Raw genomic sequence first — 20,946 nt, 5'->3', positions numbered from 1 at the left:
ATATTTCATTTGCCGATTTTATTTCTGCTTTCTGAAACTATTTCAGTAATCCTTATTGATGATTATGAGGGATTTTGACTTTCCCAAACCTTTTTAGCTTTTGGCATTATCCTTTTTTATTTTTAATTTGTGACTGTTGAAAGTCAGTGGTACTAAGTGTGCTCTTAACTTAAAATGGAAATGTTCGTAATTGTTAGAAAGAACAAAAGTAATACCCTACTCAGTGATACAACTATGTGCTTTAGATTTTAAAAACCAGGATGAATGGTATAAATTTTTTAAAATGTATCTTTATTGTTTTACAATTAAGTATTACAGATGTTCCCTTTTTTCTCCCTATTTACCTCCTCCACCCCACACCCGCCCCCCACCCCAGGCCTTCACCACATTATTGTCGGTGTCCATGGGTTATGCATATATGCATATAACTTAGTGATACAGTTATGTGCTTTAGATTTTTAAATCCAGGATAAACAGTATAAATTGTTAAAGTGACTCTCGTTAGTTTGATAGACATAAATGCCAGACTACCTTTTTTTTTTTAAATTCTCATTTTATTTGTAAAAACTCTTCAGTCCTCAGAGAAATGATCAGGCAGAGTAAAAACTTCTTGAAAGACAGTGTAGCATGCTGGTTTTGAGCTTGGACCCTGGAGCCAGTTTTACATCTTAGTGTGGTCGTGTGACTTTGACAAGCTACTAGACTCTTTATGCCTCAATTCCCTCATCTAAATTGAAGATGCTGCCGAAACCGGTTTGGCTCAGTGGATAGAGCGTCAGCCTGCGAACTGAAAGGTCCCAGGTTCGATTCCGGTCAAGGGCATGTACCTGGGTTGCGGGCACATCTCCGGGTAGGAGATGTGCAGGAGGCAGCTGATCGATGTTTCTCTCTCATCGATGTTTCTAACTCTCTATCTCTCTCCCTTCCTCTCTGTAAAAAAATCAATAAAATATATTTAAAAATAAATAAATAAATAAATAAATAAATAAATAAATAAATAAATAAATAAATAAATTGAAGATGCTAATAGTACCTATCTCAAAGGCTTATTGTGAGAATTATGAGAATATATGGAAAAGCACTTAGAACAGTGCTTGTACAAAGAAATGATTAATATATCAATGTTATTTTCATTCTTTGCTATAAGAATGGAGTCATTTCACAAGTCACAAAGAGATGTTACTAAGCTGAACCAAATCAAAGATGGGAAGGCGAGGGACTGGAAAAATACTTGTAAAAGATTACTCAGCCAGAGGCCATAGGGAGAGGAGGGCATAAGGAGTGAAGCTGAAGTAGAAAGCCATGGTTAAGTTTGATTAGATGGCTATTTGTGATCATACGTGATACTGCACTTGGGTACTTAAAGCCAGAGCTAAATCCATGGGGCAGAGGCAAAAGGGAGGAAGAAAAGAACAGGCCACAGAAGAACTGACCAGAGAGCATGGGCTCCATTCTGATCAGAACACTGCTGATTTGTAATCAACTTCCTAATGGAGTATTCCAGGTTAGCTGTGTGAATTTCCACGAATTATTTAACCCCTGTGAATTTCACTTTCTTTATAGAGATGATACTAGACTTCTTAAGGTTGGAAGGCATTATTAAGTTATTAAAGGGGCCGAAACCGGTTTGGCTCAGTGGATAGAGCTTCGGCCTGCGGACTGAAGGGTCCCGGGTTCGATTCTGGTCGGGGGCATGTGCCTGGGTTGCGGGCATATCCCCAGTGGGAGATGTGCAGGAGGCAGCTGATCGATGTTTCTCTCTCATCGATGTTTCTGACTCTCTATCTCTCTCCCTTCCTCTCTGTAAAAAATCAATAAAATATATTTTTTAAAAAAGTTATTAAAGGGAATAACTCATGTAAAATGTTTATCATCTCAGGACCTTAAACATAGGAAGTGTTCTGGTGGTTATCATTTTCATCACCATCCCCACCACCATCATCAAGTGATAGATAGAATCCCAACATCTGAATTTTGACCTGACACAGCCTGGTCACTTCTTCTCATTTCTTAGGAGTTTAAAGGAAATAAGTATACAGAAACCAGGACCAAACTAATACTTATACTATAAAGTGTAATCTTCATACTTTTTTGCTACTTTTTCTTGTTGCGCTAAATAAGTGTTTATAGCAGATATCCTTGTCTAATTTCTACTCTTAGGGGACTGTCTTTATCAGCTTAGGCTGCCATAACAAAATACCAGACTGGGGTTGCTTAAACAACAGACACTTAGTTTCTGACAGTTCTGAAGGCTAGAAGTTCAAGGTCAAGGTGCCAGCATGACTGGGTTCTGGTGAGAGCTTTCTCTTGGCTTATAGTCACCTTCCTTTTTATCCTCACATGGAAGGGGCAAAATAAAATAATTATGAAAAGCCTTTGATCTAGTTTTAAAATATTAAACAGAGACTGAGTCCCCAGAATATATGGAATGCCATTATCACTTTTAATGCAATTTATGTTTATAACAGTATTTGACTATGAAAAAATTAAATTGAAATAAACTGCTTTCCTTTATATTTTATAGGATAGTAATTAAGAATGCAGAGAAAAGGCAACATGTAAAATAGATTTTTCTGTTGGATTGCCTGTTCCAATTCCTTCCTTCATTTACTAGCTCTGTGATCCTAGCAAGTTACCTACCCTCTTTCATCTTCAGTTTCTTCATCTGTAAAAAGGACATAATAGCACTACCTGTCTTCCGGGGCTTTGAGAAAAGTTCACTGATGATCTCTGTAAAATGCTTGGCGCATAGCAACCACATTCATTGAGAACCCTCGTCATCATTTTTGTTGTTAAATTGAAAGGCACTTGAAAGTAATACAAGTTAAGGAAGAAAAGTTTCTTTTAAATACAAACTACTTGAAGTTAAAGAAAATATAAATAAAATAGCCTTACTAAGATAATTTCTTAGAGCATGTGTCTGACCAAATGATTTTAGTTAAAATACCTCAATTACATGTAAAAGTAGCCTTAGAATACATCTAAAATTAAAATATTTAAATATTTAACAAAATGAATTTGAGAAATAGAGCCTTGTCACATTGTAATAAGTTATAAATTTAATTTTTACAACTATTTGTTCATTTTAATTGTTTAATTTTAGTAAACAGCTATATTATACTCGAGCGTTTTTGAAAAAGTTTTCTAACCAATTAAACAATTGATTTTTAAATAGCAGTTGTGATGTATATCTAAGTCTAAAAGTTGATATTGTCGCAGATATAAACATTTCTTAAAATATTAAAATAGTGTTTTCATGAGAAACTGTTACTAAAGCATATAATTTAGGTGGTTAGTGCTGATTATTTGACTACCAATTTCTTAGAAAGTATGTGCCAACCCATTTCTTTTATCACATAAAATAAAAAATCAGATGTTTGAAAACATTGTGCCCAGGATGCAGGGGCATATTACTATTAAGAATACATTGGATTTCTGTGAATTTACCAGTATATTTATAAGTCTAAAGAAGTATGTCTTTCACAAGGAAAATAGAAATTTTTCAAAAACAACTTAAAACATTGCAATATTTTTACTTTCTTCTATCAGATGATTTATAAACATATTACTGTCTTCCCTTAAATTTCTCAAAAAAATTGGTGTTTTTCTATTAACCAAAATATGTACATATTATTTACTATTTACTTTTATAAAGGTTCAGAGGTCCAAAGAGATGACATTCTGTGGATAGCCATGGCAGGGACTCATCAGATATGGGCACTCCTACTGGACTGTGGCCGACTACCAAAGAAAAAGTAAGTGGCAATATCTCTTTTGGGGTAAACTGCACAACTTGGAGTTCACAGAATTCCCTTTCGCAAGTCTCCATCCTCTTGACACTTACTGTACTTGTCAGGAGGTGCTGGGATACACTACCATGACAAACAGCCAGATTCTCCGTGGCTTAAGACAAGGCTTGGTCCTTTGCTCACTCACTTAGGTGCACCGGGAGCACTGCTCTGCCACACAGGCTGATGCGGCAGCCACCATCTAGAGCTCTGCCAGTCATCCTGGCAGAGAGAGAGGGGTGGTGAGTCCCTTAATACCTCTTAAAGCTTCTATTCAGAAGTGACACATCACTTCTACTTACATGTCATCAGCCACAGTCAGTCTCACGACCACACCTCATCTAACTTCAGGGACCCTGGATGAGCAATCCCACTGAGCGGCCAGAAAGAAGCCTGGAGGCATTTGGTGAGCACTTCCTTTTGACTCCCAGTGCAGGCATTCCCACTCGTTAGTCCCGGTATTTAAGTGCTATAAAGCATCGTGGTTAATAGCTCGGTGTTGTAGTCAGGCCTGATATTGAATCCTGGTCTGCCATTTACTATCTGTGCGAGCTTAGGGGAGCCACTTTAACTCTGAGTTCTTATTTTTACTTCCCTCTTAGGTTTGTTTGAGAATCAATATGTGTGAAGAGCTCAGCCTAATGCCTGGCATATTCAGCAAATGGTTGTAGCTTTGTTGTCACTGGTGGGGATATAAAGGTGAAAAAGTAGTGTCTCTACAAAGTTTCTTATATCTTTTTCGATAGAGCCTTTTCTCTTCTTCCTAACACCCCAGGTAGAACTGATCATAGTCTTCCCTGTGATTTCACTGCACTGCTTATGTAGTTATGTCACTGCCCTGGTAAGTTTGTCTTCTCTTCCCCTCCCCACCTCTCTCTTTTCTTCTGACTCTCCTTGTCTGTTTTTGGTTGCACTTATTTGTTAACTATTTTGTCTTACTAGACTGCCTCTGAAAGGAAAGAACCCTTTCTCATTCATTTTTGTGTTCCCCATACCTGGCACAGTATCTGGTACATATTAGGAGCCAGTAAAGGTTTGCAGAATAAAAAAATGAATGAAAGTATTAGCCAGAAAGACTGTCAAGTCACCATAGAAAATGCCTGTCATCCTGATTACCTTTATCAATAGAAAGGAGCAGTTGTATGCATAATCAAAAATATCAGATATATTTCAAATAGTGTGTATGTGTGTGCTGTGTTGTATGATGTTTGCAACAGTTAATTCCTCTATTTATTAAACATACTGTATGCTAGCCACTATACTAGGCAATAGGAATGAAATATACTCACTAATTAAGAATAAAATGAAAAGATATGGTTGCTGTCCTCAGTGAGCTTACAGACTAAGAACCAGATTAGCAAACAAACAAGACACTTGGGGAAGGTGCTGTGTATAAAAAAATTACTGCAGCAGTCCTTCAACTTGAAATTGTCCCTTGTGTAAATAAGAAGAACACCTGATATCCGTCAAGGAAGGCTTCCTGGAAGAAACAAGTAGACTGAAACCTGATAGAGGAGTAGGACACAGACTGGGAGAGTGGAGGTTTTTCAGGCAAGAAATGACTCTGTAGTCATGTCGGTAGAAGCCATATCACAAAGTGCCTTTGAGCCCTTTTAAGAGATTTGAACATTACTCTGCATGCCTTTCTAGAAAGTTTTAAGCTGGGAAGTAACATAATAAGAACTGTTTTTTTAAAAACACTGGGGACATTTGGAGAGGGACAAGACTAGACACATAGATAGAAGTGAGGAGGTTATTGTAATCCAGGCAGGAGATGATAGTAGCCTAAACAGGGAAGTGACCAAACATTTTCCATGAGACGTAATTTTAAACAGCAGAAAGAAATAACAGAGATGGCCAGAATGTTCTAAGTGATGGCTGTGTTGGACCTAAATGGTCAAGAGTTGACTAAATACCAAATAAGTAGAGTGTTTACTCTCATTCTTTTTAGGAAAGTATCCACCCAGATCACATTGACCTGTATCATAATTTTAAGGATGTTTTATCTTTGTTACTGATCTTTGAGTGGGAATGACTCCTAACATTTTAGAAGTTACTGTTTCCACTCTTTCTACCTCTTAAGGGAACTCCTTTTTAGATTGACTCCTTGTAGTAATTACCTTTAATTTATTTGTTTGACATGTTAGTTATTACCTGTATTTCTCTGACTAGATTTTTTTCCCAGTGCCTTGAGTAAGTGGCCATATTTTATACACTCTGTATCCCTTTGCCTCCATCCTCTGCTCCCTGCCTAACTGAGCTTTGGGAACATAGCAACCAAAGAGTGACTGATGGTCATTTTAGACTTTTGTATATTATGCCATATTTGGATGTGATATGCATGGAATCTTATTATTTTGCTTCAAAGTCAGCTTCTTCTCTTTCCTTACAATCCCTCCAGCATAAATTCAGAAACTATGGCATAAAACTTTCTCTGCATTACATAAGGAATCCTGCAATAATCCTTGAAGTAGAAAATTCCCTAGTGTATATAAGAAATTGATTTGCATAATTGATTTGTTAGAGCAGCATAATCATCCTGTATTCGTTTCTTAAAGTGGGTAATGCTTGAGCTGGTTGTCTGTTGAAGTAATCTTTCAGTCTACTGTGTATAAGAAAACAAAACTTTTTTTAAAATGGAAACTTAAGCTTTAATCTATCAAGAGCTGGATAATCTTTTTAATTCCCTTTCAGGACCTAATATTGTATGAATCTAAGAAGAAGTTAAAGTGGGATCCAGCTGTACCTGTCCCTGAACATTTGGAGGGGGAAAAAAAATCTATACCATCAATGATACAATCACTATTCTTGTAATTCTAACCTTGTCAGGGGTTTCCTGTCTGACCACTGAGAATAGTTTCAGTTTTATATATGTCAAAAATGTAGAAAGGTCCCTACACAGTGGATAAATAAGTTAGTTAACAATTAGAAAAACTACAGTGAAAACTGACTTGCACAATTTAACTGAGCCAAGATCACTAGATTTTTTTTTACAATGCTTACCACCATTGATTTCATCATTAACACTCATTTGTTTAATAACTAAATTGGACACATATAACAATGTTGACTTCACCCATGAATTGTCTTTTTCAGTGACTTAAAAAAAGGAACCTGCCTTCGGTTTGCTGGAAGTGGAAATGAAGAAAATCGAAATAATGCATATCCTCACAAGGCAGGTTTTGCCCAACCTTCAGGTCTCTCTCTGGCCTCCGAAGATCCCTGGAGCTGTCTGTTTGTAGCTGATAGTGAGAGCAGCACTGTGAGAACCGTTTCACTGAAAGATGGAGCAGTGAAGCACCTTGTAGGAGGAGAAAGAGATCCCATGGTAATGAAATCCCTCCTGCACAGTGTGCCCAGACACTTAAAAAAATGCACTTTTCTGAACTGTGAATAGTTCTTAAAATTTGGGGGAGAGAGTGTTCTTGGCCTATCCATAGATTAAAGTGTAAGTCAAGTCAAAGGAAAGGTGAATATAAAGAAACACAAACAAAACCATGTAAGAAAAGCAAACTCACTCTAGTTGATGATTATGTATATAAACTAGAAGCTCGGTGCACGAAATTCATGCACAGGTACGGTCCCTAGGCATGTCCAGTGATCAGGGCCCATCAGGTTCCCCGCCCCCTCCTTCCCGCATGCTGCCCATGTGCCACCAGCGTGCGGTTCCCTCCCGGCTCCTCCTTTCCCCTCGCCACCCACACTCCGCCGCTGGTCACCTGCCATGTTCCACACCACCCCCTGGTGGTCAGCACACATCACAGCAAGCGATTGAACTCTCATTTTCCCAGTCGAACTCCCAAGGGGACACTTTGCACATTAGCCTTTTATATGTATAGATGTCCAGACTTCAGAGAGAAAGGAAGGATAAAGTATTTATTAATAAGAGGAAAGTGTAAATTAGATATTTGGCAGGATGGTATAAAGAGTACCAGGTTGGTCACCTTGGCCTGTTCCTGACCAGATGTGTGATTATTGTCAATAAAACTATAAAGAACCACACAATAATACAAGTTCAAAATTCTATCATTTTTATTCTAGTCTGAATCAAATACCCAGCCCTATTTGTATGAAATCAGACCTTTTCCCCTTTAACTTAAGCAGCATATACAGCCATCTTAATTTTCACTTTATATGCTAACACAACACTGTAGAAATTTTAATATGAGCTGTGTGTTTTTTTTTTCCTTTTTTAAAAAAGAACTTATTTGCTTTTGGTGATGTTGATGGAGTAGGAATCAGTGCAAAGCTTCAGCACCCCCTTGGAGTAACGTGGGACAAGAAAAGGAATTTACTTTATGTGGCAGACTCATACAATCACAAGGTGAGTCTTGACAGAATTATGTAACACCTTGTTTTTCATCTGTTGTATTTAAAATGCTGAAAAACCTGAGAGCCTCCTACAGTTGCCACTCGAAAGCATAAAGAGGAGCAACAGTCTTTGACAACTATATATAAAAGACCTCTTTTCTTTTCTTGGTCCTTTCTTTGCAAAGAGGGTTTGATGGTACTCTGAGCTGGGGAAAGGACTAGTAAATAAAACATGCTTCCAATGGATATAGCCAAAATTGGGAATTGCAACCCATCAAAGCTGCTTAGTAACAAATTCAGTAAATAAGGAGAAGGTAAGTAGCACAGAAATTAATATGTCATTTAACAAATGAACATTTTTTAGTTGCATAGTTGTAGCACCTATTAGCAAATAATTCTGTTAAAACAGAATTAAAAGCATTTCATTTATCCAACTATTCCTATTTTTTTTTAATATATTTTATTGATTTTTTACAGAGAGAAAGGGAGAGAGATAGAGAGTTAGAAACATCGATGAGAGAGAAACATCGATCAGCTGCCTCCTGCACATCTCCTACTGGGGATGTGCCCGCAACCCAGGTACATGCCCTTGACCGGAATCGAACCTGGGACCTTTCAGTCCGCAGGCCGACGCTCTATCCACTGAGCCAAACCGGTTTCGGCCAACTATTCCTATTTTTATTTTTTATAAAGTTCGTGGAAAATTAATATTCATATTTTGTGATGAAAGACTATAAATTTAATACAATTGAGACAAAGGAAATCATTAAGTTCAACATAAGTAGCAAATCCTCAGCCAATGTTAGATGCTCATGAGAAGAAAGTCCAGCCGTATCCCATTTTGAGAAAAGAGAATAATATTTTGAAACTTAAAAAAATTTCATCCAAGTTTATTTCCAGAGGGTAAGATGTAACGGGGATTTTACATGGTTTTCAGCTCTCCCCTTAGACTATAATTTGAATGTTTGGCTTTTTCAAGAAAATGTAGAAATGCCTATTTTCCTATGATTTTTTTTAAGAATACTAATAAGCAAAAATTCTCTGGCTTGCGTGATACTGTACTTTTCCATACTACAAACATGAGCTTGAGTTTCAGACATATGATTTTTTTTCATTCGGTTTAGATTAAAGTTGTGGATCCAAAAACAAAACAGTGTACAACATTAGCAGGAACTGGAGATGCAAGTAATGTCAGTTCCAGTTTCACCGAGTCGACCTTTAATGAACCAGGAGGCCTGTGTATTGGAGAGAATGGCGAGTTACTATATGTAGCAGACACAAATAATCATCAGATTAAAGTGATGGATTTAGAAACAAAAACGATTTCTGTGGTAAGTAATCTTAAAGTATACCTTAAAGGTACCATTTTATGGGTGACTTTAAGATCTTTAGCACTGACTGCACTTTTGGTTAGTCCGTGTCCAGTTCTGAAAGTGAAGCATGTAGGTAGAAGAGTACATGAATGTCTGTGTGAAGGATATCATATTATTTTCTTTAAGTAAAAATTCCATTTGTGTCTAGAGTGTTTGAGAAAGATACTGGGAGTTGGAAAGATTTTGAACTTTCAGAAAAGGAAAAAAAAAGAGGACTCCTGTTTTTAAATATGTGGACACACTGACACAATTACCCTCACATACTGTGGGGGTTGGGTTGTTTAGTCTTATTTTTATTGATTCTTAAATTAGCATGTAATCTTTGTTTCCTATGGTGAATCCATTACCAAATGGTCTTCCCAAGGAAGCTCTAGAAGCCATGTTTCTCAAGACATTGAAAATAAGATAGAAGTTCTCATCAATTTTTAAAGATATACACATGGTCTCCAATAAAATTTTTTAAAAATGCAAGAGTTTGTTTTTCCTAAAATTCTAGGAATTTCCAAGGTATATTATGATGATAATTTGTTTTTATTTTAAAGCATGTAATTTCTTGTGACATAGAGCTGATATATGAATGGCATCATACAGTTGGCAATGAAAATTATAAAGGATGTATATTATATCCACTACATTTAAATTGATATAGTTTTAATTTTCTGCCATCTATAAGCATATTGAACAATTCTTTTTCATTCATAAGTGTTGGTAATTTTTTTGCCAAAACAAAATATATTTCTAAACCTCATTTCAGCCTGAAGTCTAAAAATAAACTCTCACTCTACAATTGTTGTAAAGTACCGGTGCTGGAATAAACACATTTTCTTATTTCCTAGCTCCCGGTCTTCGGCTCTGGAAATGCTGTGGTAGATGGCCCGTTCCTAGTAGAAAAAGTAGAAAAACAGACAGTACCCAAACTACCAAAATCAGCTCCAGCCGTTCAACTCCCCCCCGTGGCTGCATCTCCAGGACAGACTCTGCAGTTCCAGCTGAGATTAGACCTCCCGTCAGGAACAAAGCTCACTGAAGGGGCACCCAGTTGCTGGTTTCTAACAGCTGAAGGTATGTGAATAATCCTGCAAGTGCAAATATTCCATAAATTCTTGATGTTTAATCTTTCTCATTTGTATATGATATTTTTACTCTCTAGTTAGGCAACATTTGAGAGAAGTCTTGTGACAAAATAGATCTAGATCTAACCCCACTTTAGCAGTTTTCTTTAGTCTTTGAAATTCTTTTATCTCTTTTATTAAAAAACAGTGTAACTCATCCAAAAGTACTCAATCATAATTGCCTGCATTTGCTACTAGGCAAGTCCATCACCTGAAGCTGACCTCTGTGGTCTCAGAATGATAGGTCCTCCAATGTAAGAGCTGTGAAAGGCACCTTCTATTATGAGGAGAACTGATGGCTCAAAGAAATAGTGATTATAATAACTGCTGATACTAATTATGGTAAATGCTCAAGGACATATATGGAATTAGGCCAAAAATGGAATTTGAACCCAGTTCTGCTTATAATTGGTTTTGTCTTTTCCATTGTGCTACTTCCTCTCAAACTAGCTATAGAGTTGTTAGTCTTAAAAATTAATTTCATTTTTTTAAAAAGAAAGTTCAAAACCCCACCGATTACCCATTTGGATGTTATGAAAGTTTCTAAACCTTACTCTCAGTGTCTGTACTTACCTCATGGTCTGTGGATGAGTACCAGTCCACGGACTATCCTTGGAGTAGCACCATGCTAGCGCACTCCAACATGCACAGCGCAGAGGGAGGAGAGGGACCAGGGAAGCAAGCAGGAACAAAACCCAGAGAATGTCCAGCTGCATCAAGAGTTATTAACAGATCAGGTAAGATAAGGACTAAGAATTGATCATTGATTTAGAGAGTTAGTTGATGTCCTCTGAATGATGGAGGTGAAAACAGAATAGGAGAACTAGAGAAAGCAAATCCAAATAACTCAGGAGTTTAGCTGCAAAGATAAGAGGAAATAGAGCAGTTGCTAGAAGAGGGAATGGAGTTAGAGAACAGCATGTTTATCGATGGCAAAGATCCAATAGAGAAAGAGTTGATGAGATGTGGTGGGACCAGGTGCACAGTAGATTGTGGGCATTTGCACAGTTAGGAGAGAAAGCCCCTGTGTGACCCAGAGCTGTGGAGGGTAGGGTTTGTGGAGGCCCTTTTCTGATGCTTCTGTTTTCTTGGGAAACACGGGCCATCAACAGAGTGAGTGAGAGGGGAGAGGTTTTGGAGGTTTGAAGAGAGAAGAGGGTCATCTAGGAGGTGAGTACATGAAGGAAAAGCAGTGTGACTGCTGAATAGCTGGAGGCTACCCGTCAAGGATGGAAAGCCAGACTAGTCCACATGGAGGCTGTTTCTCTCCAGCCAAGTGTAGCCACAGGGCGCAGGCAGTGCAGGTGAGTGTCGAATAGTATTATAAGCAGGTCATGTGCCGTCCACGTGGGTCTCCACAGTCCTCATCCAGTATTCACTGTGTTTGCCACTATGCCTTTCAGTAATAGAATCTCACAGATTCTGTTCTAAAGAATTAAGTTGATTTTCCCCTTTAGTATATAGTTTTAAAAACATATGCTTGCTTTTCACTGAAGAAATGACATGAGCTCTTTCCAATTCAGTTCTTTGGTTGTGTTATCTTTTGCTTTTCAAGGTAGCATCTATCAAATGTTTTAGAGCTTTCAATTGCTGTTTATTTTATTTCAATATAATAGTATCATTAAGACTTGACTTACCAGTTACTAAGCCTGAAGCCACATTTTCTTCCTTAGAGATGCCAGATAGAATTAATGCTCCATTACTCGCTTCCTACAAGAAAACAGGTTCCAAAGCCATATTTTAAAAGTATGCCATTCAAGTAGAAAAATATAACATTTTTGGAGGGTGTGTAATTGAAAACAAATGAATTACTATGAGCAGAATCCAGGCTAATAATTTGTATCCTTTTAATCTAAGAATACTTCTTGTTTGAGCCTATTTTCAAAGTACTCAGTTACTGTAAATTAGATGAAGCTTTGAATGTGTGTTTCAATCAGTGTGAACTTACCAGTTTGTAGTAAGGAATTAGTGACCTGCCTGCCTTACAGCAGTGCTCTCTAGCCGCTCTAACAGACTGGACCCTAACTTTAAAGTAAAATATTAGTTGTCCAGAAATAAATGCTGACTTGTCTCTCATGATCTTCCTCTGTCCTGGTCTCCCACGCTCTTTCACACGTTCTCACTCAATCTTCCATTTCCTCCCCGACCCTCCTCCCTTGTGCCCTCTCACACACTTTTCTTTTGTACGTTACCCAGATCCAGGCTCTGTGCCTTCTTACCTTGGTGCATTCTCAGGCAGCAACTACTGCCCTGTAAGAACACACTTGGTGTCCATACCAAGAGAACAGAGAGATCTTGGTAGGCTAGCCAGGAGGAACTGCTGGGTTCGAGCTTGGGAGTCTGGCTCTGGGGTATCTGAGCCTGTGTGGAACATCTCCCTACTCCCCACACCAGAGAGGGCTGAGTCCTGCAGTACTAGGAGGGTGTTTGGAGCTGGCTTTGCAGACAGAAGAGTACTCAGACTGTGACCACTCCTCATGTCTCCGTAATTCAGGCACGTTCTCAATAGCCAGTTTAGCTGCTCTGCCTGTGTCCATTGGCCTGGAAGCATTGCATCATTTGGAGACCACTGTTAATTTAACTTCTCTGTGTGAAATATAGAGCAGTGTATTGATTTTTAAAATAGGATATTGACATGTTTAACTCGACTTTGTCAAACACACAAATTAATGTTGATTCGTTGGACTATAAATAGGGATAGTATTAAAGGAAAGTGAAGTAGTTTATAGAGCAAATTCTTAGCTATTTTATCACTTGTCTAAGATATTGGTTCCATTTTTATTGTATAGGAGCAAATAAGATTTTTGGAAATTATTTAATAGGGTACATTTATACACCTATGATTAAAGGACATTTTTTCTTGGCCAGTTATTTAGAAACAGAATCACTTATTTTTAACTGAATTTTGGTCTGTATAATCTTAGTTTTCAGCATATGTGAAGGTTTTAAGCCAAAAACAAACAAACAAAAAATACCCAGCATAAAAACAAAGCACCACTAGCATATTATAACTTCACAAATCGCATGTGTGACGTATCTGAGAAATATGTAAAGAAACATTCTGTGTTTATTTCAAGAATTAGGTATTAAAAAGGCCCAGTTTACTTTGCTGTTTGATTTAAGATTTAAGAAGTTTCCCACCAGCCTGCTGTTTAGCAAAATCAAACATTCAATAAAACACTCCTCAGTTCAGAAATAAAGAAGGCCAAAGAATTTAAAGATCATTTTAAAATAATTGTTTAAAAGTTCCTGCATAAAAGCTCTGGATTTAACTCTTTAGATTCTCACTTTCCCCTTCTCCTTACTCTTATTTGGCATGTTTTTCTCAAGTTTGATTTTTTTAGTCAACAGAATAATAGATGCAGTAAACTAAAGACGGGTGCTCTGAGTGTTGGCTCATCCTGAGGTCAAAAGAAAGAGACAGGAAAGCTAAAGAGTAGGCCTAGAACCTCATCACTACTCAATAGGTGATTCCATTTTTGCAGGAGCCATCGGTCAGTCATTAGATTACACTCAGTGTATTCTACCTAAGACGTCAGGAAAGCGTGCCCTGCACTTCCCATCTGCTGGCTCTTGATCTCTAACCTCCTCTAAAGCTGAATGTGTGTAAGCATGTGCTTCCTCATTGTGGTGCGTGTGTTCCTTCTGACAGAGGCACTAGATGAATAAAGACATTTAACGTTTTTAAATACTAGGAGATTAAAGTTTTTAGTGGTTTATTAGACTTCTGTTATATAGATCTATGTATTAAGTCTTGGAAGAGTTTTATGTAATAAGGAAGTAGACATAATCTCTTAGTTTTTACATTAAATAATATATGCAGTATTACTTATTTCTAAAATATCAGTGTTACTTTTTATTATTACCTTTTGATAGACAATAATGTATCATAATCTCAATTTGCAAGTCACTGCAGAGTTAAACATACATTTGTATTCCCTAGATTTTTTTGTAGTTTTCATATTATATTCCTGAATACTTTTATCTTTCTTATACAGTCTTAATAATTTACCTTTTTACCTTTTAGGCAATGAATGGCTTCTTCAAGGACAGGTGCCATCTGGCGAAATAGAGAACATTGCCAATCAACCAACCATCTCACTGCAGATTCCTGGGAATTGCTTGTCACCTGAAGCCGTTATATCTGTCAGCGTGTTTCTTTATTACTGCAGCGCAGACAGCAGTGCCTGTATGATGAAGGGAGTTTTGTTCAGTCAGCCTTTACAGATAAGTGATGCACAGCAAGGCTGCACAGCTCCAGTAGAGCTCAAGTACGCGTTTTAGCAAACTAGCTAGCAACCGGTCTCCACAGCCATCTGTTCTCCATCCTCACTGTCACTGTAACTTATGACAAGAAACTTCACTCCTGCCTCTGGATACCAAGAAACCCACTGCTCAGTTCTAGCAGCTGATAGTAAAGTACAGCTATGCTCCTTATTTAATTATTTATTATAAGCAAATTCCTTTGTTCTGGCTGTACCAACTAAGTCACTGACTGTTGTCTGAACTATGTTGTAATCTATGCTGCTATTTGACACATGACTTAAGTCCACACTTAGAGTATAGAATATTATGAGATAATTTGCAGTGCTTGCTGATAACAATGATATCAAATATTTTAACTAACTTTTTCTACCTTTATTAATAGCGAGCAGCACACTTGAATGTGTAATTTCACAATAACTTTAAAGAGTACCATAGATCCAGTCCACATGTTCGTATAAGGACACCTGACATTCAGGGCATAAGGTCTGTTCTAAGCCTCTCCCTCCCCCCAAAATCTTTCCTCAGAGTAGAAGCTTAGAGGACCTGGGTGGTAAATGTGTTCTTCGTTCTCTTCTGCGGTTTTCTCAGTTGAAATACATTGAAAAGAGAATTTCTATTTTTATTATGTTACTTGCTCTTCTAACTTACCATTGTTAATGCCTTACAACTCTATACAGAAAAGTCTCTAAGGACATACAGACTCACTCCCTTAACTGTTTCCTGAATGAACAGCCTTACCAGGCAATGAATGAGTCCTCAGAAATAGGACTTTCAAAGAGAAAGGATTTAGAGTCACATTCCTGTGATATTTTTTAATGATAAAGAATTGTGACAGCTGAATCATGGTCTGTGTGTTTTAGAAATTCACATTTTATGTGTAGACATTAAATGCAGATTTGTTGGGTTCCAGGATTTTCAGGTCCCATATTCAGAATTTAAGTTAACGATCATTTATTGTGATATTTTTAAAAATTAATTCTAAGCCTTCAAAGTGAATTCCATGTAATGCACTTTCATGCTATTAATATGTATAGTATATATCCTAATATGTTACTCTTTAAAATATTAAGGTTGAAACATACAGGGATTTGATAACACTTGGAGTTTTTTTAAACCCCAAAAGATATTGAAAGTTTTTTTTAATCATAATTTCTCTTTATAACTATTTAAAAGCCTATTCTTATTTTTACTAAAACTGATTCAACAGGTTTGTGGTTTAATCAGCTTACAAGTTTTTTTAAATCAGATGAACCACATTCAATAAATATTTATGGACAGTATCCCTTTCCCCCTTCCAAAACAGTGCTAAAATTTGAAATATAATCTTCTAAGCACCACCATCTACCTATTTTCTTATATTTTTTGAAATATAATTGAACATCCTACCTCTCTTTATTCAGGTTACCTAAATCTCTGCAGTAAGGAAATGCACAGATCAGGACTTGGACTTCATTTGTAACCTGCTAGTGCTATTTAAAGAGAGGTAGAAATGTAAAGAATTGTTTAAAATTATATGTATTTACCTCATAAACCTTTCCTCAAAATAAAAAAAAAAAAAGTTCTATAATAAAAGGCAAATAGGCCATGGCCATTTTTTAATACCACTTGATTATGATACTTCTCATTGCCAGTCGGATAGGATGAGAATATTTTTACTTTATCTTTTCCTATTTAAGGATATAAACATTTTCACTCTCTAAAATAAGTTTATACAATTTTAACTTGATAATCCAGATATATCTGCTAATAATTTTTTAACATTGTACACAAATTGTATTGTATGTATTTTCATGTACATTAAAAACCCAAAAATATTTGTTTAGACCATGTTTTAGGTTAGTATTTGACTTTCAAAGTACAGTTTTAATGAACATTCTTATTCTTAGCCCCCAGCCTGCACTGTTTTTTCACATTCCAAATATTTATATGATTAGTAGAATTTTTTGCAAATCATACTAAAGCAATAGAAATAGCTTCCTAGAATTTGTGACTAACATAAACCTCTTACATAGAGGAAGTATGAGGTTTATTTTTAAAAATTTCTTGATCCTTGTCGGTTTTCTGTTTACTATAGGAATGTGCATATTTTTAGCTTTTGCTTTTCTCCTGCATAAATGATGAGAACCAATGTAAGTCACCTTAATCATGATGCCAGGGGAGTGGCATTACACACACTTTGACATAATACCTGGAATCTTTGCCCTAAATTATTCTACTGGTTTGCCACTATTTATAGCATTTCACAAATGGTAGGATTTTTTTCTGCATTTATACTTTGGATTGATATGATCCCTGAAAAGAGTTTTGCTAATCTTGAATATGCTGTCTCAAGCAAATATTTAACAACTATTCACAAGGGAAAAGTTGATAGTTTAATCACCCGTAAGTATAACTTTGGCAAAGTTCATTGACTAAAAAAAAATTTTCTCCTTAACTATTATAATATATATTTAGTTATAGTATTGTCAGGCTGGAGAAAACTATAAATCTTACAGCTACAAAAGGGGTTTAATATGTGTGAATGAGTGTATGTATATGTATATATGTATGTGTATATATATATATACACACACACATACAAAGATCAACTCAGGAATTTCTCACATAAGTTTCTCTTATGGCCAATATATTTTTGAGCTCTAACACCACTGAAATAAGATATTTTCTGCTTGTTTCTCCATAATTAAAAAATTGGGAAAGATATTGATAATACTATTGCTGTAATATAATAATTGTCTGCTTATACAAAAGTTACCCTTAGTTTATATCTGCCAATTAAAAAATGTTCAATCTAACCACTATATTGGCATCATAGTTAAGAATCATCATCAAAAATCAACAAAATTCTGCCCTGGCTGGTTTGGTTCAGTGGATAGAGCGTCGGCCTGTGGACTGAAGGTCCCCGGGTTTGATTCCAGTCAAGGGCATGTACCTCAGTTACAGGCTCCATCCTCAGCCCTGGTTGGGGCGAGTGCAGGAGGCAACCAATCAGTTGTCTCTCCCATTGATGTTTCTCTCTGTTTCTCCCCTTTCACTCTCTTTAAAAATCAATGCAAAAATATCCTCGGGTAAGGATTAACAACAACAAAAAATAACCTAAACTCCATAGTTCACAATTGCATAAAAATGTATGCGGAGGAACTATGTCAACTTAGTTTTCCTGAATGGTGGAATTATTGATATTTTTATTTTAATTCTACTTTTGTGTTCTTTTTTTCAGTGAACAATGTGTTATTTAAAAAACAACTGGAAATGTTTTTGAAAGATTTTAAATGAGCTAAATAGTAAGCACTTATTATATAATAACTTTTCTTACCAAAGATCAAAACATAGTTTAGTGCTCTTGGATCTACCAGTTCTAAGCATGTGAGTCAGTGAAGACAGAAGTGATTGTGGCTTTTTCTGCTGGTGTTTTGTTGTGTAGTGGGATGTAGCGGTTAAGAGCAGGGACTTTGCAGTCACTGGATTTAACCCTATAAAATGGAGCTACTACCCCTGCCTCATGGAGCTGCTCTAAGGATTCAATGAAATAGTGTTTGTAAAGCATTTAGTAATTAATAAAGCTGTTAATTATTGATTTAGTTAGTAATAATAATTTATGACCATAACAAATAACATTATCTCTGCAACCATAATTTCTCTACCAACTATCTGATATGTTAATATTCACCAGAGAATTGGGATTCAAGATGAGAAATCCAGTTTTATAATAAAGCATATTACTCTTTTATAAACTACATTATAGTTATAAAGAAACATATCTGCAGTTTTTTAATTTTTATTTTAAAGACCTTGTAGAACTAAGAGTCATAAACTTTTTTTGAGAGGGTCTAGACATACTCACCCAAAACCACATCCTTGTAACATACTATGGATGGTGCTTTACAAAATCTTCATGCATTTTGCCTCATTTGAGCTTCCAGATAACCTAAGGAATCAGACAAGTAGATGTTATGTCCATTTTGCAGCATAGGAAACAGCTTTAGAATGTCAGTGGCATATCAAGGTCAGATCCCCCAGAACATGCCTGATGCTGCAGCGGTGCCTGGCGCCAATGACTGAACAGGGGTGACTGGTGGGTCTTTTATTTGAACACAGGTCTCCTCATTCCTAGCGCTACTCCTAAATGAAGAGTGAGAATAAACTGAGCAATTCGGAGTACTTGTTTCCTTCTGTGAATGCTCTCTTTAGCCTTTGCAGTATTTAAGTAAATAAGGATAACAGCTAAATTTCCTGAGTGCTCTGATATGTGCCTGGCACTTTTCTAAGTGCTTTATATGTATTAACTCATTTAATTTTCACAACCACCTTATGAGGGAGGTACTATTTTTTCTTATTTCCCTGATGAGGAAACAGAGACACAACGAAGTTTTAAGCCGTTACACAAACATAATAGATTCCCCATTTAGGAAGAGTCTGTATTGCCTCTCAAAGTTGTTGTCTTAAAAACAAATCTTTCAGTTACATCTAGTAACTAATCAATCCAAAGAACCCAAAAAATCCTATTGATAATTGGTTAAAATTTAAATTAGCCCTAGCCGATTTGGCTCAGTGGATAGAGTGGAGGCCTGTGGACTGAAGGGTCCCAGGTTTGATTCTGTTCAAGGGCACATGCCTGGGTTGCGGGCTCGATCCCCACTGGGGGCATGCAGGAGGCAGCTGATCAATGCTTCTCTTTCATCATTGATGTTTCTATCTCTTTCCCCCTCTCCCTTCTCTGAAATTAATAAAAAAATATATTTAAATTAAATTCATTCAATCATTTTAGCTTTTGGGATTTTTCATTATGCACTCATCTTTCAGAGTTTGGAGCAATCTGTAATTGTTCCCCCAAAGATTTCCTCTATCATTCTCAAATCCAGATGCTATGCACTTTTTCTTGGCAGGTGGGTGTATTAAAGGATTAAATAGCTTTTCAGTGTTCCAACAATGTCATTTTAATCAGTTTTCAAAAGGTAATTATAAGACCTTATCATAAAGTTTAACTGAATTTGTAGCACAGAACTGCCTCAAGCCCAAAATACTCACTTATATTTAAGGAAATTTTGTTTTAATAAGCAGAGTGAGCTCTAGAAACATAATATTTGGCCATTCTGTTAACACACACAGAGGTCTCTGCTTCATAAATAACACTGTGGTATGTAGACCCTCTCCTCCAACAGCGACTCAGATGGATGCAATCCATTACAGTCAAGTTCTCCCCAGCCAGCCTATTATTCCAGCTTAAAGGAATGGAACAAGGGATTCATTGTCATCCAGGTACAAAAACATAAACATCTTTTCATTGTTTGTTAATTTAAATTAAGTAATATTAGAATTTGTTAATTTTGCTGAATCCTATTTCTAAAGTCCATAAGGAACTGTACATCAACTTAAAAGGGTATTGTTGTCATCCTTTAGAAGTAGAATTTCCCCTCTCACTGTTAGTCACCAAGATTTCTCCTTCTCTTCTGCGGCACATAAAGAATTTAAATAAAGAATTCACGCTTACCATAAGTCACTCTTTTTTCCTAAATAAAAGTTCACTTTTCCCCCATCTCCTTGCAATAGGGTACTATAACCAATGGTGTTAAAAGTTAGGGGCTCAGCTCATCTGCCCCATGTGTATGACACGCCCAGCCAGCCTTGGCTCTTCCCGTGCTAGACTGTGGGTGGGCCTGGCTGCTTTGGGCTTTGCATCCTCTGACCACAGAGCCTCGGTGCTGGGGCAGGAGGCAGCCTCTGCCGCCACCCCTTCTATTACTGATTCAGTTTATGTTCAGGGCTGGAGTTGGAAAGCGAAAGCCCTAGACACTTGTTGTGGAATGTTTGCCTAGTTACAGGTATTCATTGTTTGGCATGTCCCTCCTCCTTGTTGGCATGTCCCTCTCAAGCCTACGTACCAAAGGACGTTCCAGTCTGTTGAATCCAGTCCACAACCAAAAAAAAGAGGAATCATAAGTATTTCTAATACCCTTCCCAGCCTGTACCTGCACCCACACACTGGACAGCACCACACCAGCAGCTAAACCCGTGCTCAGGGCACTTCTGTAACTGCCAGGGTGTGGCACGAATTCTTCCCCTAAGCAACTTTCAGACCAGGAGTAGTTCAGTAAC

The 20,946-nt window shown here is 36.9% G+C and overlaps 1 protein-coding gene and 1 long non-coding RNA gene across 3 annotated transcripts in view; one reads left to right on the top strand and one right to left on the bottom strand.

Annotated features, from left to right (window-relative positions):
* Positions 1-16,674, top strand: part of NHLRC2 (NHL repeat containing 2) — a 46,770-nt gene extending 30,096 nt beyond the window's left edge. For both annotated transcript variants that reach the window (XM_036335927.1, XM_036335925.1), the window contains 6 exons: positions 3,656-3,755; positions 6,885-7,116; positions 7,990-8,112; positions 9,224-9,430; positions 10,309-10,534; positions 14,612-16,674. In XM_036335927.1, the coding sequence (XP_036191820.1) occupies positions 3,656-3,755; positions 6,885-7,116; positions 7,990-8,112; positions 9,224-9,430; positions 10,309-10,534; positions 14,612-14,868 (1,145 nt within the window). In that variant the 3' untranslated portion in view covers positions 14,869-16,674. The remainder of the gene's footprint in view (positions 1-3,655; positions 3,756-6,884; positions 7,117-7,989; positions 8,113-9,223; positions 9,431-10,308; positions 10,535-14,611) is intronic.
* Positions 16,675-18,693: 2,019 nt separating this feature from the next.
* LOC118669730 overlaps positions 18,694-20,946 on the bottom strand; it is a 36,504-nt gene continuing 34,251 nt past the window's right edge. The window contains exon 3 of the long non-coding RNA XR_004972113.1: positions 18,694-18,778. This is a non-coding gene — a long non-coding RNA (uncharacterized LOC118669730). The remainder of the gene's footprint in view (positions 18,779-20,946) is intronic.

Source organism: Myotis myotis, unplaced genomic scaffold, assembly GCF_014108235.1.
Source record: "Myotis myotis isolate mMyoMyo1 unplaced genomic scaffold, mMyoMyo1.p scaffold_m19_p_15, whole genome shotgun sequence".
Lineage (NCBI taxonomy): Eukaryota > Metazoa > Chordata > Mammalia > Chiroptera > Vespertilionidae > Myotis > Myotis myotis.
Note: the sequence above shows the minus strand (reverse complement) of the source record. Positions and strands in the feature narration are given on the sequence as shown.